Below are 26,500 nucleotides of genomic sequence, written 5' to 3'. Positions count from 1 at the left end.
TCCCGCGTTGGTGTGGGTTTCCTCCGGGTTCTCCGTGGTTCCTCCACAGTCCAAACATGTGCGCTATTGGAGAATTAAGTAAGCTAAAATTGACCGTGGTGTACGAGTGTGTGTGAATGAGTGTGTATGGGTGTTTCCAAGTAAAGGGGCCGGCTGAAAGGGCATTTGCTGTGCAAAACATATGCTGGATAAGTTGACGGTTCATTCTGCTGTGGCTGAATTATTCCTGATTAATAAAGGGACTAAGCTGAAAGAAAACAATTGCAGCAATAAGCAATTTGTCTGTCCGCACCAAACGCAATGCAACACGACACGACAGAAACATTTAAATACCAACCAACAATTTAAAGAGATAGTTCAAGCAAAAATAAACATTTACTCACTATTAACTCACCATTAAGTGGTTATAAACCTTTGAGTTTTTGTTTTTTCTGTTGAACAAAATATATATTTATTTTTAACAGTTCTGTCTGGTTCTCAAATCTGATTGGCTGATAGCCATGATATATTTAAGTAATATCAGCACCCGTACAGCCTTTACTCTTTGTGTATTACTCCGCCCACATACAGCCAGCAATAAGCAGACACTACACATCTAAAGTATAAAAGATGCTTGCTCAACTGTTTAACTGTCAGCTTATGATTTGAATACAACGCGGAAGAAAGTAGTTCCTCATACAAAAGGGTTTATGAGACTCTCCATGTTTGATTTTGTTTCTATATACACAATTATGCCGTCAAACTGTTGTATAAATGCAATATCACACTCGTAGCAGTGCGATATGGCTGTATATCGGCACTGGTGGGGGCACTAACTAACACACCTCACCCCAGTGCTCATATACAGCCATATCGCACTGCTACTCGTGTGATATTGCTCATATATAGTATAGTTACACATTATTTATATATATTAATATATTTATAAGTATATATATATATTCATTTTTTTTTTTTTTTTTAAAGCTAAAAACTTTTTTTCTACTGTGAGTTCTTCAAGACACTATATTCAGCGTAAGGTGACATTTAAAGGCTTAACTAGGTTAATTAGGGTAAAATTAGAGTAATTAGGCAAGTCATTGTATTAGAGCTGCACGATTCTGGCTAAAATAAGAATTGCAATTTTTTTTTTTTTTTTTTGCTTAAAATTAAGATCACGATTTTCTCACGATTCTGTAGATGTAAAATAAAGCCTAATATGAGTTGGCAATTATTATTGTTTTTTCTCAAATATAAGGTAAAACAATATTAATATTATGTGTAGGTCTTCTGGTTTCTGTTAATAATTCTATTCTACTTATAATAATTCTGATGTTGAATTATTATGTTTGTGATTTAGGCCTACAGATATGCTTGCAGTCATTGACAACATTATTAGACCATTTAATTCACTGGTAAAATCAACATTATATAGGCTAGAGTAGTTATACTGACACTGTAAACATTTATTTTCATGCACAACTCTGTGTTCGCTATGAAAGAAAAAACACTAAGTGCTTGTCGCAGTCAGAACTCTAAAATGCGATATGATTATGTTAATGATGTGCACGCTTTCGGTTTCATTTTTACTGCTAAGTGCTGTTGATACTTCACGTGCGGCTCTCAAACGATCACTCTGTGCCACAAACTCAATATTATTTACAACTTTATTACCTGTTACTCACAGCATTTGCAGGTTCTGTTTACTAAAGGAGACACACGCACTTCTATCAAGTAGAGCACGCCTGTCCTATCTGTAATAACAGCTCACGGTCAGCTGCTCACGTCACGTGTGATTTCCCGGCAACGAATACAGCATTATATGCAGATAAAAATGACATTTTTGGGTGAATTATACCTTATAAATACAGTATGGGACTCTTTCAACATCATTTGGAGGTGTCCGAGTCGCAGAGCAATGTATGTGAAAGCCTTTTCTTCTCTCCTGAAATTGAAAATATGATTGGCAGAATTGCTGGATTAAGATCGTCTAGGGGGTCGAATTGATCGCAATCTGTTTTCGATTAATTGTGCAGCTCTACATTGTATAACAGTGGTTTGTTCTGGAGACAAAGCAAAACAACTATTGCTTAAGGGGGCTAATAATATTGACCTTAAAATAGTTTTAAAACAATTAAAAACTGCTTTTATTCCAGCCAAAAAAAAAAACAAATAAGACTTCCTCCAGAAGAAAAAATATTATTAGACATACTGTGAAAATTTCCTTCCTCTGTGAAACATCATTTGGGAAATAATCTGCAAATTCACAGGAGGGCGCATCATTTTGACTGTATATGAATTGATGTGGTGTTTTCTCCTCCTCAGATTCTTCATCATGATCTTGCAGTGATTGTAGTGAAACTGATCTGATCGTGACGATGGGGATTTTCGGGAACCTGGCCTGTTCGGGTCAGCCCCACTGCCAAAACAACAGCACTTCCAAAGACTACTGTTACTCGGCCCGCATCCGCAGTACTGTCCTGCAGGGGCTGCCCTTCGGAGGGGTTCCCACCGTCCTCGCGCTTGACTTCATGTGCTTCCTGGTAAGAGAAAAGCTTTATGGTACATGCATAGTGTCATTTCTGTTTCATTTACGTTTAATGTTTCTGTTCATGACAAATAAATTCATAAAAAAAATTAATTAATTAATTAAAACCTTAAATAAGTAAATGACCAGTGTCTAAAAGTGTAAAGCGCTGTACATCTGCACAAAGAGAAAAAGACAAGAATGTGAAATGTTAGCTGCAAAATGTCAGAATTACTTACACTGCAAATTAATGATTGTAAAAATATTTAGACTTAATAGTTTTAGACATCATTAAACACAAAAATTGACTGTGGATCCTCTGTATATTTATATGTACACTGATATTTTTCTGTCATTTTAGTATTTGTCAATTAGGAATGTATCAAATCTAAAATCTGTCAAGAAAATGTACTTTATTTCTCACTAATAATCTATATAGATAGATTGAAATAAATAAGATAATAAGAAATATCTATAGGAATAAATGATAGGAATAAAAGATCTATTGTTTATATATGTATTCATGTATACAAGTAATCTGTTATTATTTAAAATAGAAAGTAAATCACCTAGCCACATTGTAATCTTGATAATAAAATGTGCTTAATGCAAAAGTTTTTTTTAATAAATTTTTATTTTTATTTTTAACTTAATTTTAATTTAATTTAATTTAATATATTTTAATTGAACTTAAATTGAATTGAATTTATTTTAATTTAATTTAATTAAATTTTTTTATTTACATTTATTTTATTTTAATTTATTTTTGTTTTATTTTATTGTTATTATTTAATTTAATTTATTTTAACTTAACCTGATTTAAATTTCATTTTATTTTATTTAATTTATTTAAATTGTATTTGTTTAATTTTATTTAAATTTAATTTAATTTATTTTTTATTTTATTTATTTTGATTATTTTATTCTGTTTTATTTGACTTAAATTTATTTTATATTTATTTAAATTTTATTAAAAAAATATTTTACATTTATTTTAATTTAATGTATTTTAATTTTTTTATTTAATAAATTTTAATTTAATTTTATTTAGATTTTTTAAGTTAATTTTAAATTTAATTTAAATTTAAATTAATTTATTTACATTTTATTTGATTTTATTATAATTTTTTTTATTTCAATTTATTTTATCTTGATTTCTTTGTATTTTATTTTAGTTTAGTAAAATATGACCTGACCACTTTTTTGTTTTCGTTTTTTTCCCTCTTATATTCTTTGTCTAGTGCTGAAAATTGACAATTTGTGAAAAGACGAAAATTCTATAATTTCATTTTGGTTTAATGCAAATGATCATTATTTATAATCATTATTGCACTTGCATTATTTACAGTGGATTCTTTTAAACACCGCTTAGACATTTGCGTTCCCATTCGATCATGTCATTGCAATGCTGTGCTTAAAAGAGGCAGAAGAATGTCTGGATGTTGACTGTCACAAATAGATTGACCCACTTTTCGAGTTGTCTGTGCAGAGTTTTATTCACTCATCTGTTTGGATGGAAAATATAAGTGACCTTGCATTATAAATGTGCAGGAGAGTCTGTCAGAGCTGCGTAACGGCAGTTGTTTAACCTACTATCTGTGTCAGCTCGACTTAAACTCTCAGCGCTTTGGATGCCTTCTTGACCTAAATTTCTGCTGATCACTGTAAACTGCAGGCTGTATGATCTGCATCTCTGCTTATGTCACTTTAAACACTATTTAAAAGCTCCAGATCACACCAGAAGCAAAATCTACATTACTGATTTATACACATAGATTGAGTGCAAAAGCACGCAATCTAAACTACAGTTTCATACCATAGCAATATGCTTGTCCCAAGACACATTTCTTTAAATCAAAGATAATTCGGCGTCTCCAAGGCATCTTAACAGACAGCAGAAATGTTGAGGCGTCGTGCTGCATATATGAGCATTGTCTTAACAGTGTGGATATTTATAACAAAACGGAGCCTATAACAACTGCCTACTTTCAATTTCAGTGAAAATACGAAACACACCCTCTCTTTTGCTGAATATCAGTTTTAATAATCAATAATGGCCATTATAAAAGTATAACATACAATAAGTTTATACATTATAGGGAATAAAGGCAAGCGATCAGTCAATATACAGAATGTACGTGGTTGCATTAATTATTAACTTATCTTCACGCTCAGCCAAAACACGTTACCTGAGAACATTGATTACAATGACCAAAGTCGGGGAATATGTTGTTAGATAAAGACAACAAGATGAATAAAATATCACGTTTAGCTAATATAGTGAGAATAAATAACATAATTAAATAAATAAATCTAAGTTTGAATAATCTTGTCCAGCATTTATTAATCATAGTTTAGCATTCACTAATGCATTATTAAAATCCAAAGTTAACATTAGTCAATGCACCATGAGTTAACATGAACTAACTTTATTTAACTTAAATACCATGAACATTAGTGAAGATGATTAAATACCGTAATAAATGTGTTATCAATGTGTTTGTTCATGTTAGTAAATACATTAACTAACGGACCATTCTTTTAGTGTTACCAAATTCGCCTTTGTTTGTTGTGAAGACACACCTTCTAGTGGTCAAAACTGATCTCCTTTGTTACTCCTAGTTTGACAGATATACTCATCTTCTCTTCATTTCAGGTTCTTCTTTTTGTCTTCTCCATCTTGCGGAAAGTGGCGTGGGATTACGGCCGTCTGGCTTTAGTGACCGATGCTGACAGGTAAGGACATGTCAATTTTTTTAGACTAGGTTTGGTTGATGGTTGTGATTTTGATGTTGAAGAGAATAGTTTCTTCGCTCTTAGATAAGGAATCGCAAACTGTAAATGCCGTGTACTTCCTTCAATTGCTCTATATATTCTCTGGAGATGATGTATATGTGTGGTGTAAAGGAACATGCATGTGGGCGTATTTCTTTGAAAAAAGTAGGTCAAAGAGAGCAGAAAGAGAAGAACATTTATGATTTGCATTATGTGAATGCCAATCTTGTAAATCGGCAGGTTTCTGGCAGATATGAATAAAGAGATGAGGCAGACAGAGTGCCATTTACAGCTGTTTTTATACATGCATTTTCACAAGGTCTTTATAGAAGGAGTCTGTGGGTATATACAGATGAAGTCAGAATTATTTGCTCCCTGTTTATTTTTTTCCCCAACTTCTGTTTAAGGGAGAGCAGATTTTTTTCAAAACATTTTTAAACATATTAATTTTAATAACTCATCTCTAAAAACTGATTTATTTTATCTTTGTCATGATGACAGTGATTAATAGTAGCCTAGATATCATGACACTTATATACAGCTTAAAGTGACATTTCAAGGCTTAACTAGGTTAATTAGGGTAATTAGGCAGGTTAGGGTAATTAGGCAAGTTATTGTATAATGATGGTTTGTTCTGTAGACTGTCGAAAAAAAAAAAATAGCTGAAAGGGGCTAATAATTTTGTCCCAAAAGAGTTTTTAAAAAAATTAATAACTGATTTTATTCTAGCCGTAATAAAACAAATAAGACTTTTTCCAGAAGAAAAAAATATTATCAGACATACTGTGAACATTTCCTTGCTCTGTTAAAAATAATTTGGGAAATATTTAAAAAAGAAACAAAAATCAAAAGGGGGCTATTAATTCTGACTTCAGCTGTATCCATACACACAATCAGTGTATATATTTATATACAGGGTTCCCAAGCTTCTTAGAATTACTTCAATTTAAGACATATGTATTCAAAACCTGCAAAATATTTAAAGCAAATGACGTTACTTGAAAGGTCTTAAATTAAATTTGAATTTAAGTTTGTTTATGGCTTTGTAATCAATTATCAAAAACAGAAAAAAAAAACTGAGAAGTCCTAAAATTAAAAACTGTAAATTTTATCAATATTTCAGAAACCACATGTGAATATCACCAGTAATGAATTGAGCATGACTTTTTTTAACAAGTCAATTTTTTATGTTTTTTTTTTATATAATAATACATTTATTTTATTTTTATTATATATGTATTTATTAATATTAAGTGTAATCCCAATCCCAATATCTGTCCAAAAAAATCCCAATTAGATATTTTCCCTAATTGCCCAGCCCGAACTTGCATTTATCATTAAAGCTCCAAAGTTCAGAAATTTATCAAGCTTTCTAACTATAGCGCCCCCTATGGACGGATTTGGGAAAAAAATGGTACACGTCTTCAAATTATAATGAAGTCCTAAAATGCGGAGTTTCATTAAGTTTGATAACTGTCTCAAGACGTTATGCAAATTAATAGAAGTAAACACTTGCCTGAACATTGAATTTGCGTGTGTGCGCTGAATGAATTACAATCATCATCATCAGCCTCAAATGATTCTTTCAGGAGTGTCTCATGATGATGGGATCATGGGTGTAACTAAACTTGCTGGTATTTTTTTGGCATGCATGCAAATGCATTAAAGCCACACACACACATCTGCACACGGACACACACACACACCATCTGCTTCATAAAAGAGTGTTTGATTATGTTTTGTTGTCTCTGTTGCTGTCGGTGCACATCACTGCTGTGTGTTTCTATATTTTGATCCTGCTCGTCCTCCTCTTGCTGCTTCTTCTGTTTAGTGATGTGCTTTTCTTCTCCCTCTGGAGCCAGAAATGTTCCTGTGTATCATTTCCACTGAATCGATCATGTATTATTTGCTGCTGCTTATTAATGTTGCTGGAAATAGACCGAGCCCCTGGCGTTTTCTTTTTTTGTCTTGGTTGCATAAGTGCCACGTAAGAGCTACGGTTTAATCGGGACTTTTCTAAATTCAAAATGCTTATTTTATGTTATGTATTTGCAAACATTGTGCTTCTTAACATACAGCAGCATGCACATTTTGACCTCATATTTCGGGACTCGCCTACAGTTTACAAATGAATGACAGGAAATAGGATTTAGTTGTGAAATGTGCATTTGCTTGTCACCTCTGCACAGACGCTCTTGTGGTGTTAACAGACATGATGATGTTCAGTGTTATCTTGCTTCAGAAGACTGCAGTAATGCTGGTTTTCTTGTTAAACGTGAACACAGGAAATAGAGCAGTGATGAGCTTCCTATTGGAGTCTCACGCTTGACTGGACATTCATTTAGCATATCTGGCTCCTTTATTTCTTGCTTTCTTTTCCTTCCTTCCTCTTTTATTGTTTCTTTTATTTTTTCTTTTATTTCATTTCCTTCCTTCATTTCCTCTTTCATTCCTACCTTCTTTTCCTTTTCTTTCTTTCTTTCTTTCTTTCTTTCTTTCTTTCTTTCTTTCTTTCTTTCTTTCTTTCTTTCTTTCTTTCTTTCTTTCTTTATTTCTTTCTTTCTTTCTTTCCTCTCTTTCTTCCTTTCTTCTTTCCTTTCTTTTTCTTTATTTGTTTTCCTTCCTTCTTTTTCTTCTTCCTTTTCCTTCATTTTTTCTTTCTTTTTCTTTTTCTTCCTTCCGTTCTTCCTTTATTTTCTTAATTTTCTTTTCTTTTCGTTTCATTCTTTCCTTCCTTCTCTACTTCCTTTTCCTTCCTTTCTTTCTTTCTTTCTTTCTTTTCCTTCCTTCTTTTCTTGTCTTCCTGCCTTCCATTCTTATTTCTTCCCTCCTTAATTCCTACCTTTCTATCCCTTTATTTTCCTTGCTTGTTTTCTTTTCCTTCCTTCCTTTCCACTTTTCACTTCTTCCTTTCTTCTTTTCCCTTCCTTCCTTTCTTTTCCCTTCCTTCTTTCCTTTTCCTTCCTTCCTCGTCCTTCCTTCATTACTTCCTTTCTTCCTTGCCCTTCCTTTCTTTTGCTTCTTTCTTTCTTTTTTATGCCTTTCATTCTCTACCTTCTTCCCTTTCTTTCTTTTCCTTTCTTTCTCCTTTCCTTCCTCCTTTCTTTCGTCTTTTCTTTGTTCCTTTTCTTTTTTCAATCATTCCTTTCTGTTTTCCCTCATTCCTTTCTTTTTTCTTTATTCCTTATTTCCTTCATTTGTTTATTTTCCTTATGTTCTTCCTTCCTTCCCCTTCCTTGCTTCCTTCCTTCCTTCCTTCCTTCTTCCCTTCCTTCTTTTTTTATTCCTTCCATTCTCGTTGTTCTTGATTCCTTTCTTTTCCTTTCTTTCTCGTTTCCTTCCTTCGTTCTTTCTTTCTTCTTCTCTTTGTTCCTTTTCTTTTCATTCCTTCTTCTGTTTTCCCTAATTTCTTTCTTTTCCTTCATTTTTTTCTTTCCTTCATTTGTTTATTTTCCTGCCTTCCTTTCCTTTACCTTCATTCTTTCCTTCTTTTTCATTCCTTCCATTCTCTGTTCTTCATTCTTTTCTTTTCCTTTCCTTCCTCCCCCTTTTTTCGTTTCTTTGTTCCTTCTTCCTCCACTCTGACATGTATATGTTGTGGTGGTTTGTAGATTGCAGCATTTGCTGACCACACGTCATCCGTCTGTAATTAGAGACACACAGTCAGAGGAATGTTAAATGGCTGATTCTGTATTTCCTCATAGACTGTACATTAAACACGAGGCTCCAGTTTACTCTCTCGTGACTCTACGCTTCATAGAGAATAGATTTACATGCCACTTTTAAACTCTTGAAGTGAAGACGCAGCTGTAATGTGCTGTTAGAGAGACGTTTTAGACAGCTGTGCATATTAAACAAATGTCCCGAGTCATTTACACATGCCAGAAATCTGAAGTGTGGCTATATAGCAGCTGTCTACCGTAGTCTTTACTGTTGGATCATTACAAAATTCTGGCTTTGGTGCTGTTTTGGCATCTGACAAGCATCTGTAATCTGTAAAGCACTGCACAAACACACGCACACACATTGCCAAATTTGGAAGTTTTTTACTTTCCATTCGCCGTGCGTTATTAAATTCCATACCACTCTCACCAGTCCTTACTCCTTATGTGCGTCTAATAGCCCAGTTTGTCACGGGGGCATGAATGAAATGTTCATGAGTGAAAGTGAAACTGTCGAACTGCAGTTAAAGTCAGCCAAAATTATAGGAAACTCTTACATGAAAGCACTTCACGTAAACATTTTAATTATATTATTGTTTATTAAGGCAAATAACTAGATTACAGATGTCCATGTAAGTATAGTCAGGAGTGTCTTCAGAGTAAGTGAAAGATCCAGAAGGGCATCCTGCTGATTTGATTCAGAAGGGCACTGTTTGTCAGACGGCTCACCGGTCAGGTATACATCCACGCTAAAACTAAAACTAAATAAACTTAGCTTGCGTAGAATAGACCCAGCTCTCAACCCAACATTGAGAATAGATAAACGACGAAATTGTTTTTAAATCGCCCGATAAAAGCACATTAATGCAGATAATGGCGCACCACTAATTAGTCAATTATCTTTTATTGTCTTTTCGTTTTATTATTTACGTGAGCAATATCACATGAGTAGCACTGCGATATGGCTGTATATCAATACTGGTGAGAGGCGTTGGCTTAGCTGGATCCAGCTTCTTATTCGCAGTTTCTTATTAACTCTATCCGCTCCACCTTAAAAACCGTCACTTCCGTTTTTCAGCTTCTTATTCACGCTCAAGGAAACACCCTAAGCAAGGGCTTATTATGCAATCCTGCAACCATCTTGTGGATAGACAACGTCAACCTCCTTAGGCCGCCGACGAGCTCTCTCAGAAATTGTAAATATTTTAAAATAGGCACTATTTTTTTTTTTACAAATAAACTGCATAGTTGCAACCTAAACAACTATATTCTCGACTAAAAAAAGCCTCAAATGTACATTATGTTGTCTAACAGCAGTAATATTTGTCAAACTGTAGCGTCTCTGCTTGTTGCTGGCTGTGTGTGGGCGGAGTAATACACAGTGAAGGGTGAAGAGGCCTTTGTGTAATGTTACTGGCAAAATATCGCACACTATCAGCCAATCAGATTCAAAAACCAGACAGAAGTGTGGTATAAATTATTTTATATAAGCCTATATCTTTCTTGCATTTCTTATCGTCTTGCAAAAGGCATTTCGGTTGTCGTTATTATAATGCATTCAGAGTACAGCGAGTCCTCAGATACAGTGATGCTTTTCTCCACTCCACTCTTAGTTTCCCACAGCTGAAGATCTGACAGCCGCATTCTTCAGAGATTTATTGATTTCAATGGCTTCAAGCTCATTTTTTCCTTCCTCTTATGTTATGTTTTTTGATTCTTTCCTTCCCAAGACAGAAGAGAAGATTCAGAGGTCTGGAGGAGCGGGAGTAGTATGTTGACTTATTGATCCTCCGCTTTATTCTGCTCACTGAACAACTAACTACTCACTTCTTCTTATGTTATAGTGTGTGTTTTGTGTGTCTGGATTAATAATTCCTGAGGTTCCTCACTTTTTCTGACCTTCTCTAACACACTACGGTGCCATGTGTCGCTTTAGAGAAGTGTGTGTGTTCTCTGATTGCTCACCATGTATTAATGTTAGGGGTGTAACGGATCATAACCCACGATTCAGAATGCATGTAACCCATGGATTAATAGGGGTGTAACGATACACTCAGCTCACGATACGATGTGTATCACGATGTAATGTTCACGATTCGATATGTATCACGATATTTGGAATAAAAAATTGAAAATTAAACTGAAATGCAAATTTTACCAAGTAAACTATTTTTTATGTATTTCTTTAGTTTCAACTTGTTAAACTGAACCTTCTTTAAGAAAATAAATTAAACAGGCCTGTCTCTGGAAAATAAAACAATTTAAAAACTTCTTAAAAATATTATTGAAATGACAGAGACAAAATTAAGGAATAATTTAAGTAAAGGTGCAAAAAAAAAAGCTTTCTATTCAATTGAATTTAACAGTAAGAGCTTAAGGCTTTGCTTGGTCACTTGTGTTTTTTGTGTGTGCAAAAAAAAAGTCCACATTTCCAGGTATTTAATTCATATTTAATTAAATTCATTCAGAGATTCTAATTACAATTGTGACTAGTCAAAACTCATTTAGAGATATCTGCAAATATTTTTCAATGGAAGTCAATGGAGGAATATGACAAGTCATAATATATTTGCAGATATCTCCAATCTGATTTCGTACTAGTACAATTGTAATTGCAGATATGTCTAATTGTCATTCTGACTAGTCGAATTATAATTATGACTAGTCAAAATATAATTAGAGATATCTCAAAATATATTTATGGATAGTCAGAACAAAGGTTTAAATGCTAAAACGGCTTGCCATACGCGCACGTCTATCATAGTCCGCCCTCTGTAGTAACAGCTCACGGTCAGCTCACGTCATGTGTGATTTTGCGGCCGCAAATACATCATTATATGAAGACCGAATGATATTTTAGGGTGAATTGTACCTTATAAATACAGTATGCGACTCTTTCAACACCATTAGGAGGCATCCCTGTCGTTGTGCAAAGTATGTAAATCACTGTGAAGACTTTAAAACTTAGGATGTTTGACCCAGTATGCGTGTCAAAAAGCGGACGAGTCTAAAGCAATGACTGTACAACTGAAATGTTGCCAGACGTCTGATTTTGAGAGGATGGGCCATCCTCTAGTTCAGCTCCACTCATCTTGGTCTGCTAACATTACTGCTGCTGCAATCTGAACTCACGTGCGACAGCAGGTGGAACGTAGCTCACATGCAAACAGCTCAACTAATAAGAGAAAACGGACGTCGTATCGTAATGAAATCGTCATAACGCCACGATGCATATCGAGACATTTTTGCATCGCAATAAATCGTACAACGATAAATCGTTACACCCCTATGGATTAATACCCTTTTTTTTTTGGTTTGATTGTTGTACAATAACCCTAAATTTGTAATGATCGCAGAGAGATCACCTCCCACATCATTTAAAACACATCATGTATGAGAGTTTTTAGGCTTTCTTATAAATATAATAATATAATATCCCACCATGCTTTATTTTTGTAGCACGCTCCCCGAGAGAAGGTCAAGACTTTAACTGATGGTTTAATTGAATCAAACACCAACGTAAGGGCTAAACAGAATAATGGTCTGATCCGTGACTTAAATATCGCAGTGTGATCCGAACCGTGAGATTTTTTGATCCGTTACACCACTAATAAGTGTGTGTGTGTGTGCTTGTGTGATATTAGACTCACTCATGTAAATTTGGGATTCTCAAAGGGCCTCTAACACATGAGTGTCAATAATAACCGCCTGCCCTTGGTGTTTGTTTTTGTGACGTGTGTGTGTGTGTTTGCAACGACAGTACGAGAAAGGAGAGGAATAACTATGAGCCAGTGCGCAGGTAAAGCAGATGTAGTGTGTGTTTCTGACCTGTTGGATCCAGACAAAACCCTCAGTATTGTGAGTGGTCCTGCCCTTGTGAATCTAGTGTTTCTTCTCATGCACTGAAAAATGATTCATTGGATTTACTTTTTTTTTAAGGTAAGTGGTTGCAAACAATTTACATGGGCAGAATTTAAAATTGACTTAATCCAATGAATGATTTTTTCAGTGTGTAGTGTTTTTTTTCAGAGCTGGATTGGAGCTCATAAACACTTTTTTAGAGGATGACGTGTCCTTGTTTTATTCCTGGTGTTTTCCCAATGATCCAAATCAGGTTAGCTCAGTGGGTTTAAGGGAATAATGCACCTAAAGGTTTACGTTTCATACTAAATGATGATCTCATGATGTTCCAAACTGAAGATGAGTCGCAGATTAACTGTTTGTTGACAAATAGATAATCAGTTTGTTCATTAATTACATGAATAGCTAACAATTTATTTTATTATAATATTGTAATATTCTGAATAATTAATTTAAATTATTTTATGGAATTTCATGTAGTTATTTATTACATATTTTCCCATCTTTATCTTTTTGTTTAGTTTATTTATTTTCCTTCTTTATTGCTGATTTATATTTTATTTTTATTTTTATTCATTAATTTATTTTTTTGTCTTGACCATCTATTTGTTTAATTTTTGTTTTGACCATCTATTTATTTACTTTTTTGTCTTGATCATCTGTTTATTTTTTTTTTCATTTTTATTATTTTACTTTGTCTTGACTATTTATTTATTTTATATTATTAGTTTTGTGTATTTTACCCGAATTTATATGCTATGATGTTATTTTGTCTCATCTTGTTTATCCATTTATTTTATATTATCTATTTTATGTAGTTTTTCACCATATTTAATGCTATTTTATATTTTATATATTTTTTATATTTTATATATTTTTTATATATTATTTTATTTTGTTGAGTATTTAGTTTATACTATTTATTTTATGTTATTTTCCCTCTTATGTTATGCTGCTTTATATTTTACTGGGTTTTTAATTTGTCACTAAATTTTTATTCTTCTCATTATTTTATTTTTTCTTGACTATCTATTTTATATTGATTTTATGTTATTATTTTATCTTAGTTTTACTATTTATTTTATTATATTTATTTTATGTAAATTTGTCCTCTTAATGCTATTTTATATTTTATTGTTTTTTTTCACTTTATTTTTTATTTTTATATTTTATTTTGTCTTGACTATTTATTTTATATATATTCTATTATATTTTTTTATTATTTTATTTTGACTATATAGTTTATATTATTTATTGTATGTAATTTTCCCTCTTATATAATGCTGTTTTATATTTTACTGGGTTTTTAATTTATCACTTAATTTTATTCTTCTTATTATTTTATTTTGTCTTTACAATTTATTTTATATTCATTTTATTATATTGTTTTATTACCTTTTTTTACTATTTATTTTATTATATTCATTTTATGTAATTTTGTCTTCCTACTGATATTTTATATTATTGTTTTTTGTTCACTTTTATTTTACTTATTTATTTGATATTTTATTTTGTCTTGACTAGTTTATATTATTTATTTTATATTTATTATTTATTTATATTTTTTGTTTTATATTTTACTGGGTTTTAAATTTGTCACTTAATTTTATTCCTATTCTTATTTTATTTTGTCCTTACTATCTTTTTAATTTTAAATTGTTTTGCTTTTATTGTGTTGTTTTTTTATTATTCTTTGACTATTTATTTATTCTAGAATATTTATTTGATGTAATTATGACCTCTTATTTAATGAAATTTTATGTTATAGTGTTCTTTTTAATATTTCACTTAATTCTATTCTTTGTTTGATTATTTAATTTTGTCTTTACTATCTATTTCTATTTTATTAATTGATTGTTGCTTGACTATTTATTTTATATTATTTATTTTATGTAAGTTTTCCCCTTAGTTAATGCTTAAATTTAAATTGTAAATTTTAGTGTGTTTTTTTTATTATTCACTTTATTTTATTCCCTTTTATAATTTTATTTTTGTCTTAACTATTTGTTTTATATAGTTTTTTAATTTTTTTCTTGACTTTTTATTTTCTATTGTTTTAGCACTCATGAAAAGCAAAGCTGAACTACTTAGACAAATATATGATTAAAATAATCTATTTATGTATGTTTTATTATTATTTTAATGTGTTTTTTACTTTATGAAATAAGCATGATGAACATTTGTTCAACCGAGATTAAACAGACTCTTGTGGGTCTAGTTCTGAATATCATGCTGAAAATGAATTGTGATTGATTATGAAAGTATTGGGTAAAATATCCCTTTATATACCGTATGAATCAGCTGTAAGCAGTGTTTATTTAGCTTGAGCGTGTTCATGGCATCAGCACAGATTTCTGCCACACAAACACTGCAGTCATATTGATTGATTTGATTGACAGCTGATGTGTCGGCAAAACAAGAGCAGAAAATAGAAATGGACTTGGATTGAGTTCAGTGTGTCACTCAATGAAGCATTCAGTTCGGGATTTATTTTTATACTTGGTTGGTTCTGGCCCGGTTATCTTTTGAACTTCTGTTCTGGCCATTCACTTGAGGCACAGCAGTTTCTGATAAGCAGAAAAAGAGGAGGATTCCTGGTGGATTTAATGAATCTTTCACTCATTGAGACCTGCAGTGGAGCAACCACATTAATAAAGTCATGTGACACAATCCGCTTTTACAGATCTTCTCAATTATTAGCCACCCTCTATATTCTTACCCAAGTTTCTGTTTAACAAAAAAGTTTTTTTTTTCAGCACATTTATAATTATAACAGTTTTAATAACTCTAATAACTGATTTCTTTTATCATTTCCATGATAACAGCACATAATATTAGACTAGATATTCTTCAAGACACTTCTATACAGCTTAAAGTGATATTTAAAGGCTTAACTAGGGTAATTAGGTTAACTAGGCAGGTTAGGGTAATTAGGCAAGTTGTTGTATAAGGATGGTTTAATATACCTTAAAGGGGCTTAAAAATGTTACATAAAAAATGTTTAAGTTGCTTTTATTCTAGCCGAAATAAAACAAATAATACTTTTTCCAGAAGAAAAAATATTATCAGACATACTGGGAAATTTCCTTGTAAAACATCATTTGGGAAATATTTAAAAAAGAAAAAAAATTCAAAGGGGGGCGAATAATTCAGACTTCAACTGTGTGTGTGTGTGTGTGTGTGTGTGTGTGTGTGTGTGTGTGCGTGCGTGCATGTGTGCGTGCGTGCGTGCGTGCGTGTGTGTGTGTGTATATAGAGAGATACATTGAGAAAAAAGGTATTATTTTGTTGGTTATTTCTGTAAAATATTATGTGCTGTCTTCATGGTAATACGACAAAAGAGATGTAGTTATTGGAAATTTGTTAATGAAATGATTGATGTTTTACAATATCTTTTTATATTAAAATAAATATGTCTGAAAATTTAAATTTCACAAGAGGGTGAATTTCATCTTCAACTGATTAAAAAAAATTAAGTAAGATTTGTTATATATGTCCAACTTTACACAGGTTTGTAATATATTTTCTTGTGACAGCATTACTTACAGTGCATTTGGAAAGTATTGACAGCGCTTCACTTTTTCCACATTTTTTTTAATGCTACAGCCCTCCAAAATAGATTAAATTAATTTACTTCCTCAACATTCTACACACAATCCCCCATAATGACAATGTGAAAAAAGAGCATCAGTGTTCACAGCCTTTGCTCAATACTCTGTTGATGCACCTTTGGCAGGTGCAAAGCCTCAAGTCTCTTTGAATATGATGCCACAAGCTTGGCACACCTGTCTTCGGGAATTTTGGCCCGTTCCTCTTTGCAGCACCTCTCAAGCTCTATCAGGTTGGATGGGAAGTGACGGTGTTCAGCCATTTTCAGATCTCTCCAGAGATGTTCAATAGGATTTAGCTCTGGGCTCTGGCTGGGCCACTCAAGGACATTCACCGAGTTGTTGTAAAGCCACTCCATTGATATTTTGGCGGTGTGCTTTGGGTCATTGTCCTGCTGGAAGATGAACCGTCGCCCCAGTCTGAGGTCAAGAGCACTCTGAAGCAGGTCTTCATTCAGGATGTCTCTGTACATTGCTGCATTCATCTTTCCCTCTATCCTGACTAGTCTTCCAGTTCCTGCTGCTGAAACACATCCCTACAGCATGATGCCAACACCACCATGCTTCACTGTAGGGATGCTGTTAGCCTGCTGATGAGCGCTGCCTGCTTTTCTCCAAATGTAACGCCTGGCGTTCACTCCAAAGAGTTCAATTTGAGTCTCATCAGAGCAGAGAGTTTAGTTTCTGATGCTCTGAGAGTCCTTCAGATGGCAAACTTCAGGCGGGGAGTGTCTTTTGACTGGCCACTCTACCATACAGATGCCTGATTGGTGGATTGCTGCACAGATGGTTGTCCTTCTGTAAGGTTCTCCTCTCTCCACAGAGGAACGCTGGAGCTCAGACATAAGCTCATTTCACACATACAGACTTTTCCGGAAAATTGCCGGCAAAAAGGTTGAATGTGTGAACAGGTCCTTTTTGAAAATACCGGTAAATTCGTTCTGGCTATTTTCCGGAAAGAGAAGTTGTAACATTACCGGCAATTTGCCGGAATGCTGCGCTGTGTGAATGCAGAAGGAAGATTACCGTAATAAGCGCGTGCACGTCTAGAACGTGCTGACGTGAGGCTTCTGCTTTAGCCAATCACAACAGTCAGACGCATTTACGTCCGCGCGGTTTATGAGAATAAAAGCCTTTGAATATTTTTCCAGACACCTTTAGCTGCTAGAAGTTAGTCAGGTCGCGTTTATATGTTCTTCTTTATGCCAACTGTGTAAATAATCATCGATGAGATGCTTATGATAAGCCGTTGTTTGTTTACCTTCAAGCTTTGCGTGTGCCTGTGAAACAGCCTGTGAGCGCCTGCACACGCACATATTATGAACATCTCGACATGCGAAAGTGATCCTGCGAAAGTTGTTCACAATATTGATCATCCACAGAGTTTGTAATTTAGTCAAATGTTTACAAACACAAGCGCAGCCGTTTAAAGCTCATTTGTGGTGAATGATGTCAGAATTTACCGGTATTTTGGAATGGATGTGTGAATGCTCTTTTCCGGAAAATTTCCGTAACTTCCTCACCTGTGTGAACAGCGCTTTTTTGAATATACCTGTAAAGTCGTTCCGGAAATTTTCCAGATATTTACCGGTATCACTGTGTGAAAGGGGCTAATGTGACCATCAGGTTATTGATCACCTCCCTGACTAAGGCCCTTCTTGCCCGATCACTCAGCTTAGATGGCCGGCCAGCTCTAGGAAGAGTTCTGGTGGTTCCACACATCTTCCCCTTACGGATGATGGAGGCCGCTGTGCTCATTGGAACTTTTAGACCAGCAGAAATGTTTCTGTTACCTTCCCCAGCCTTGTGCCTCAAGACAATCCTGTCTCGGAGATCTACAGACAATTCCTTTGTCTTCATGCTTGGTTTGTGCTTTGACATGCACTGTCAACCCTGGACCCTTATATGGACAGGTGGTCGCCTTTACAGATCATGTCTAATCAGCTGAATTGAGCACAGGTGAACTCCAATGAAGCTGCTGAAACATCTCCAGAATGATCAGTGCAGACAGAATGACCTGAGCTCAATGTAGAGCTTCACACCAAAGACTGTCAATACTGATGCTCATGTGATTTCACAGATCTTTTATTTTTAATAAATTTGCAACAATTTTTTCACATTGTCATTATGGGGGATTGTGGGTAGAATGTTGAGGAACTAAATTAATTTAATCCATTTTAAAAATAAGACTGTAACATAAGCAAACGTGGAAAAGTGAAGTGCTATCAACACTTTCCAGATGCACTGTAGTTATCAGGTTAACGAATGTACAGTTCTAAAAAATGAAAGGCCGTGAATATCTTGCCGTCTTTAGTTGTGTATTCATGTTTTTGGCACTGGATTTCTCTCCATCTCTCCTGTGGATTGATCTCTTTCAGCAGATGCAGAGAAGTGTGCATTACAGACGTGTATAAACTCTCTTCCTCAAGCATGTAAATACTTAATAACCCCGAGATGAGACTGACCTACATTTGCCTGAGTGAACTTGAACTGACCAAAGCAGATTAACCAAAACCATCCCTGCTGAAGAGTCTCAGCGTGTTATATTTCTCACTGTATTCTGTTCTTGTGTGTGCAGTGTGGCTTCAGCTCTACATTCGGAAACGCCGGACCGTTACGAACGCCTCACCTCCGTCTCCAGCTCGGTGGACTTCGAACAGCGTGATAATGTAAGAGACCAGTCAATCACAGTCTAACCACACCCTACTTTATTTATAGCCCTGCCCACTCTGGATAGCCCCTCCCTCTCTTAGTGTGCCTCAGCATCTGTTTGATACAGAGATGGTTCAATAACTGTATTAATATTAAAATATTAATAATAATATTATACGATTATTATTATTATTAAATAATAATGATCTAATAACAAAATAAATCTAATAAATCCTATATTATTATTATTATCTATATTATCTAATAAATCCTGTGCCAGTTCGTCATTGTATGTCATTGTACGTTACGTTGTCGTGTATCTGTTCCAGTCGTGATCCCTGCCAGCCTGTCCAGTCCAGTTTGGTTTGTTTATTTGTTCTGCTAATGTTTTTCCCCTCGGGGTAGTTTGTTTTGCTGTTTTTGCCTTTTATTTTGTTTTGTTGTAAATTAATAATACTTAACGCTGCACTTGGGTCCTCGCCCCTTTTTTTTCCCTCACCGTACCGTGACACTTGGTGTCCGACTGGATGTCTTCATTACTCATTTCCCATCCTCGTCTCCCTGTTCTCCATCCCTCTGGACTCCATTGATTTTTCCATGCAACACTGACCTCACGTCAACAATATATACACCCGGACAGAAACCAGCGGTCTTTATCATTTCTCTTTATATCACAGTCATGATGAAGCAGCATTTCTTCAAAGTCCTTCAAAGACCCCAGAAACCTTCAGGAGAGAAACTGACTCTTCCAGAAAAACTCTTCCTTACAGCTCATTTAGAGGAAAACTGAAGAGAAACCTGCATCCAGTGAAGGATATTTGGCATTGCACTGTAAAAATATTCATTAATTAGCAGCTTTTCAGATTTTGTGATTCATCTTTTTAATTAATCCTCGTTTATTTCTGATTTGCATTATGCTTTTATTATATTAAATATTTTATTAAATGAGTGTGATCTGTCCGCTGTACGCCTCTTAAAAGATCAATGCAGGGCTGCAGCATCTCCAGTGTTACCTGTGTTCACCTCTAATCCTCAGTGTGTGTGTGTGTGTATGTGTAAGAGAGATAGTGAGAGTGACCATGAGAGAGAGTGTGTGTATGTCAGATAGAAAGAGTGTGTGAGTGTGTGTGTGTGTGTGTGTGTGTGTGTGTGTGTGTGTGTGTGTGTGTGTGTGTGTGTGTGTGTGTGTGTGTGTGTGTGTGTGTGTGTGTGTGTGTGTGTGTGTGTGTGTGTGTGTGTGTGTGTGTGTGTGTGTGAGAGAGAGAAAAGGAGACAGTGAATGTGCATTTGTGTGTGAGAGAGAGTGTGTTTGTGTGTGTATGTGGAAAAAGTTTGTGTCTTTGTGAGAGATGAAGATCGTGTGTTTGACCATGTGTGTATGTGTTTGTGTGTGTTTGCAATGCTCATCGCACACTGACAGTATGATGTGTTTGTCCGCAGGGCTTCTGCTCCTGGTTGACGGCCATATTCAGAATAAAGTAAGTGTCTGTTTGGCTCTGATGTGCAGTTATTAATATTAATAACAGCAGAGCAGAACACACTGAACTCACGCTCTGAACAAACACTGCTGAAAGCCTGCAATCTGGAATATGCCCTTTAAGTCCATCTGAGATTTTTATTTACTTATTTATTTTAATCAATTAATTATTTAAATTTATTTATTTCTATTTATTTATTTTTATTGTATTTTTTATTTATTTATTTATCTATTTATTAATTTTATTTTATTTTTTTTATTTATCTATTTATTTATTTATATTTATTTATATCTCTATTTATTTATATATCTATTTATTTTTATTTATTTATTTATCTATCATTTATTTATTTATTTATCTATCATTTATTTATTTATTTATTTATTTATTTATTTATTTGTTAAGTTATTTAAGTCATTTAATGTTTTTTTATTTTATTTTAATATTGTTGTTATTTAAAGATACTAAACCAAAGGAAAGTGAGAGTGTTATTTAATAATGTTATTTGATATTTACATTTTTATATTTTTTTAGTAAGCATTTATTTCATTTATTTTCCATATTTTAGTTATTATATATTATTTAGTATGTATTATTTACATATATATATATATATATATATATATATATATATATATATATATATATATAAGGAGTGTCAAAAAAAATTTTGTTTCTTCGATGCACCACGATGCAGACATGTACAATTCGGTATCTGTTCAGTAATAATCATAACCGGTTATAATGCACCGACGTTATTTATCACATATATGTTGTGTATGGCAGTAGCTTACTATGGCGAGGGAGGTAAGTAATTAAATGAGTAATTAAAACGCTCCAACTACTTAAAGCAGATAACTGTGCACAATTCACGGCATTTGAGTTTGCTGGACAGTCTTTCACTGACAGGGAAGTACATCAGAACCCAGCTGTGAAGAAAATAAATGGAGCTGTAAACTCACCCTGCTGGTGTGTACGTGAGGTAACGGTTTATCACCTCTCTTGGCTGTTACAACAATAACGTTACTTGTGAATCCAGACACGAGCGTGTCCGCAGAGCGAGTTTTCTCCAGTGAGTTGGCGTCTATAATGGATCAGCTGATCAACGCGCTGTTTAACATCAGTGTCAGTGTCAGTCTGCGCTGATTGTTAGAGCCAATCACGGCCTTTTCTGTTGAGCGACAGCACTCAAACAGCAAGCGGGATAATATTTACATTAGTTTACGTGCTCTAAATGCTCATTTTGTTCTGTGCATGTGCTTGAGTTTTGTTTTATACATTTAAAAATATCTTGTATTAAAGGTAGCGCTGTCAAAATTAACGAGTTAACGCATGTGATTAATTTTAAATGATTAATGCGTTAAAATAAAATTTACGCAGTTGGAGGTTTTCTTTACTTCCTGTTGTGGTGGACATGTGTTTAACATGCAAGAAATGTGGATAAGACCAAGGAAGCACTTTTTGAAGGCAAGTTTCAGTATAAAACAATTAGTCGCATCACCAGGCTCTCCAAAGTTTCATGCAATTTCGGGTGTTTCATTTTTAACTTTCTGTTGTAAGTTGATACCGCATGGCGAACAGAAAGAAAATCCTCCGCATTTCATGACTCGGTGTTCCTTTAAGGTAATAAAATCACTGCTTAGGCCACACGGTAGACTTTTAATAAGAGTATTATCTTAATCATGTTAAAATCGGAGTATTGGTGTCTTATGTAAATGTACTCAGAACGTCTCTGATGAAGTCGCGAGCTGTCAAAGACAGGGCATTACTCTGCCTTTCAGCATGAGCCCTCCAAGTTTAGCGTGTTTCCTCATTAAACGCAACGAAAGCGTCTGCTTCGCGTTGTTGTGTCAGAATCCTTGTGAAATACAGTAATACTTTAGGACGCTTAGTTTAAGCAGATTTGATGAACGTGGTCATGCGTGTTGAATCTGAGGGGAGTCGCTCCAGTATGGAAGGCCGTTGGGGCCAAAACGTCTGCAGCGCGTTGTGTGATATTCCTAGTCTTAGCAACTGGATGAATGTAAAGGAGGATTAAGCAAAATTGTTTCTACTTTATAATTAATGTTCTCAACTCACAGCAATAAAACATTACAATGAGTGCACCAGTTTGTATTCTAAAGTTTATTATTATAATTTTTCATTTTCCATATCTGCAGTTCCTGTATTTTGGCATGTTTTTGCAGTCCACATAGAAATCAATGTTTTCTTTATTGGCATTGATTGTTTTGAAATTTAAATGTCATTAACATGCCTGTGTTGTTTTAATTTCTGTAATAAATATGGCTGTCAAGCCAGGATCTTGATGGTTTATTGTGGGTATGTTGTTTACATGAAGAAATCTGTGTTACAAGTTAAACAAAAATTCTATTAAACAATTATATTTTGAATTTTAATTCTAATAAACAATTATATTTTGAATTTAAATAGTTTTTGTCTTGCGTTTACATTAATTTTTACATTTGAATAGCCAAAATTACAAGTTTCAGTATTTTAAATGCGATTAATTGCGATTATTTTTTTTTTGAAGGTGCGATTAATTAGTTAATTTTTTTAAATTGATTGACAGCACTTATTAAAGGACAAAATAGTTTTAGAAATAATACATGTAAACATATTTATGAATTATACATTTTAATACAAGAATTATTGTGTTGTGAACTAGAATATCTGATTGTTTATGAAAAGCATCATCAATACACCATGATGCACCGAGATATCCAATTGAACCAAATCGATGACACAATCTTAACCGAACTGAACCGTGAGACCAGTGTAGACACCCCTTATATAATTATATCATTTTAATTTTATGTACGTTTTTTTATGAAAGCTTTTAATTTTAAGTATTATATTAAATTAAACTGTTCGATTTGCACATTGTATGTCAAGCTTAGTTGTTTTGCTTTATTTCTTCTAGTCATTTATTATATGCTATATAGTTTTTATTGATCTCTGGCAGCTCTCATGAATGTGTTTTTTCCTCCACAGAGACGAGGAGATCCGTGAGAAGTGTGGTGAAGATGCCGTCCACTATCTGTCTTTCCAGCGCCACATCATCGGTCTGCTGGTGGTGGTGGGAGTTCTGTCCGTCGGCATCGTTTTACCAGTCAACTTCTCAGGCAACCTGCTGGGTGAGTGCGGAGGTCAGAGGTCAAGGGTCAGCTTGAGGATCTTCTTTACAGAAGGCTTCGCATTAATGATCATATGTTTGTAGCCAATATAACGTTTGTAAGGAGTGGCACGGTGGCTCAGTTTTTTTTTTTTTGTGTGTATTTTATAACGTTTTAATGTTAGTATTTTGTTTCTTTATCTACTTCATTTTTAATTTTTATTTTTAATTTTTATTTTAAAGGTTATTTTGAAGTTTATTTACAATTATTTTTTGTTTTATTTACATTTCTGCAGTATATATATTTCATTATTATTAGAACTATTATTATTCATAATATTTCATATTTTTATCACAGTATTTATTATTTTATTCATTAATTTATTTTTCTTGGGCTTAGTCCCTTTATACATTATGGGTTGCCATAGCGGAATGAACCACAGACTTATCCAGCATATGTTTTGCACAGCGGATGCCCTTCCATCCGCAGCCCAGTACTGGGAAACTTTATTTTATTGAATTATTTTTTAATATTCTGTCTCACCCACAAAGATCCTGTTGATTATCATTTTTTTCTATTGGCCGTATTCAAAGATGTACATCTCTCAATCCAGTCCAGTTATACTGTGTGAGTGACTCTCCATCATTAGGCGCTGTGCTGACATTAGTGCGGGCCGTGTGTGTGTCCTCTAGCCCAGCACACACACTGTAGATTATCATCAGAGAGGGTTAATCCACTGCACTGCACTGCTCCAGTAATGAGATTCAACCTCTATCTGCTTGCTGGGTAATTGGATGCCTGTTGCAGAGAGAGAATGACCCAGAGACACACACACACACACACACTGATGGAAAAAGGGTCGTTTACATCAGACCAGAACAATGTGGACAAAGTCAAAGAGCTCAGAGCGTTCGGTCACATTAATATAAAGAGACTGATCACAGTTTGTTTTCAAGCGCCGTTCAGTCCTGAAATGGAAGCAGTGGTTGAATAATGACTTTCTCAATTTGTCTTGAACTGGATTCTGACCATTGGCAGCAAAATGTGAACTCTATTCAAATGATCTAGGCCCAAAGTCTAAAGCTCATAGTGCAGAAGCATTAAGAATGTGTCTGAATCCACTTTTGCTATTTCAACCGTGCATTCACACCGGGTTTCAGTGTCAACGCTTGACCGAGGGCTTGTCTGAAGCTGGGGCTGACGCAATTGCCTTAGCAGCATCAGCCAATGAAATTAGTCCACAATCGGCTACTGTCTGAGCTGGGGTATTTGCATGAAGCAATCTTATTGGCTGACGCTTCCGTTGGTGCATGAGAAGTTAAAACTTTTGCAGCGAGCAACGCTACTGAAGCGACGCTGACAGATCCATAATGCAGTTCGGTAATGCCTGACGTCACCTATTTAAAGTGAGTAGTGAATATAGCGTTAGCATAGAAAAATACGCTCTGTGCCCCGTCGCATGGTCTAACAGGGTTGTGCTTATTCTCTTAATTAATGCTGGGTGTGTTTTGAACATAATGTGCATTAAACCAGTCTCTTCTCCCATTCCCTTTAAGAGTCAGTTGCGTCCCATTTGCTGTTTATATGGCGGAGTTTGTAAGTGCAAAAACTGAATGCTTCACTAGCGAGAAAACAGTTAAACAGAGCATCTGCAGCGCGAGAATAAAGAACGAGCCTCCTCCATTCAGCCTCTTTACTTTACTTCTACTTTTTACTCCTTTGCTTTGGTGGGGTGAGGAAACGGTGGAAACTCACTCCACTGAACTCATCCATTAGCCCACATATTTATTTTCCTTTATTAAGCACAAAGATTTGCTTCAAAACTATTTAAAAATTCAGTTCTAATCTCCAGCAAAGGAATAAATGAACAATAATAACCAAGAGTGGCCAAAAAACTGAGTTATATCCAAACACAAGTCCTGTTCTTATGGCCTATATGGAGATGCAGATGTCTCCAAAACACCACAGGTGGACAAACTTGTGTTTATTATATGTATATAATATATATATATATATATTATATATATATATATATATATATATATATATATATATATATATATATATATATATATATATATATATATATATATATACATACATATATATATATATATATATATATATATATATATATATATATATATATATATATATATATATATACATATATGTATATATATATATATATATATATATACATATATGTATATATATATATATATATATATATATTTTTTTTTTTATATATATATATATATATATATATATATTTATATCGTATCGAAGTGCAGTCGCACTTTCTGAAAAATTTGCATCGTATATATATATATATATATATATATATATATATATATATATATATATATATATATATATTATTATTTTTTTTTTTTTATCTGTATATATATTTAGGCAGTTTGAGAGCCCTGGTTTAAATCCTTAATTTTTCCCCAATTCCTGTTTAACGGAGAGCAGATTTCTTCAGCACATTTCTAATCATAATAATTTTAATAACTCATTTCTAATAACTGATTTATTTTCTCTTTGTCATGATGACAGCACATAATATTAGACTATATATTCTTCAAGACACTTCTATACAGCTTAAAGTTTCATTTAAAGGCTTAACTAGGTTAATTAGGGTAACTAGGCAGGTTAGGGTAATTAAGTTATTGTATAACGATGGATTGTTTTGTAGACTATCGAAAAAATATAGCTTAAAGGGGCTAATAATATTGTCCTTAAAATGGTGTTTAAAAAATTGGGGAAAAAATCAAAGGGGGGCTAATAATTGTGACTTAAACTATATATATATTTATATTAGACATTTACTTTTTATTTG

At 33.8% G+C, this 26,500-nt stretch overlaps 2 protein-coding genes across 13 annotated transcripts in view; one reads left to right on the top strand and one right to left on the bottom strand.

Annotated features, from left to right (window-relative positions):
• The window catches only part of traf3ip2b (TRAF3 interacting protein 2b), an 872,991-nt gene that overhangs the window by 620,504 nt on the left and 225,987 nt on the right, over nucleotides 1–26,500 (bottom strand). The window lies entirely within an intron of this gene.
• The window catches only part of tmem63bb (transmembrane protein 63Bb), an 86,991-nt gene that overhangs the window by 28,086 nt on the left and 32,405 nt on the right, over nucleotides 1–26,500 (top strand). For 5 of the 11 annotated variants that reach the window (XR_015502050.1, XR_015502052.1, XR_015502051.1 and 2 more), the window contains 6 exon segments: nucleotides 2,305–2,522; nucleotides 5,163–5,242; nucleotides 10,674–10,712; nucleotides 18,991–19,081; nucleotides 20,505–20,542; nucleotides 23,534–23,676. Coding sequence is in view for 3 of the 11 variants with exons in the window: in NM_001326407.3 (NP_001313336.2) it covers nucleotides 2,358–2,522; nucleotides 5,163–5,242; nucleotides 10,674–10,712; nucleotides 18,991–19,081; nucleotides 20,505–20,542; nucleotides 23,534–23,676 (556 nt within the window). In the remaining 8 variants the exon portion in view is untranslated. 11 annotated transcript variants of the gene reach the window in all.

This window comes from Danio rerio, chromosome 11, assembly GCF_052040795.2.
Source record: "Danio rerio strain M-AB ecotype USA chromosome 11, GRCz13ab, whole genome shotgun sequence".
NCBI classification, from domain to species: domain Eukaryota; kingdom Metazoa; phylum Chordata; class Actinopteri; order Cypriniformes; family Danionidae; genus Danio; species Danio rerio.
Note: the sequence above shows the minus strand (reverse complement) of the source record. Positions and strands in the feature narration are given on the sequence as shown.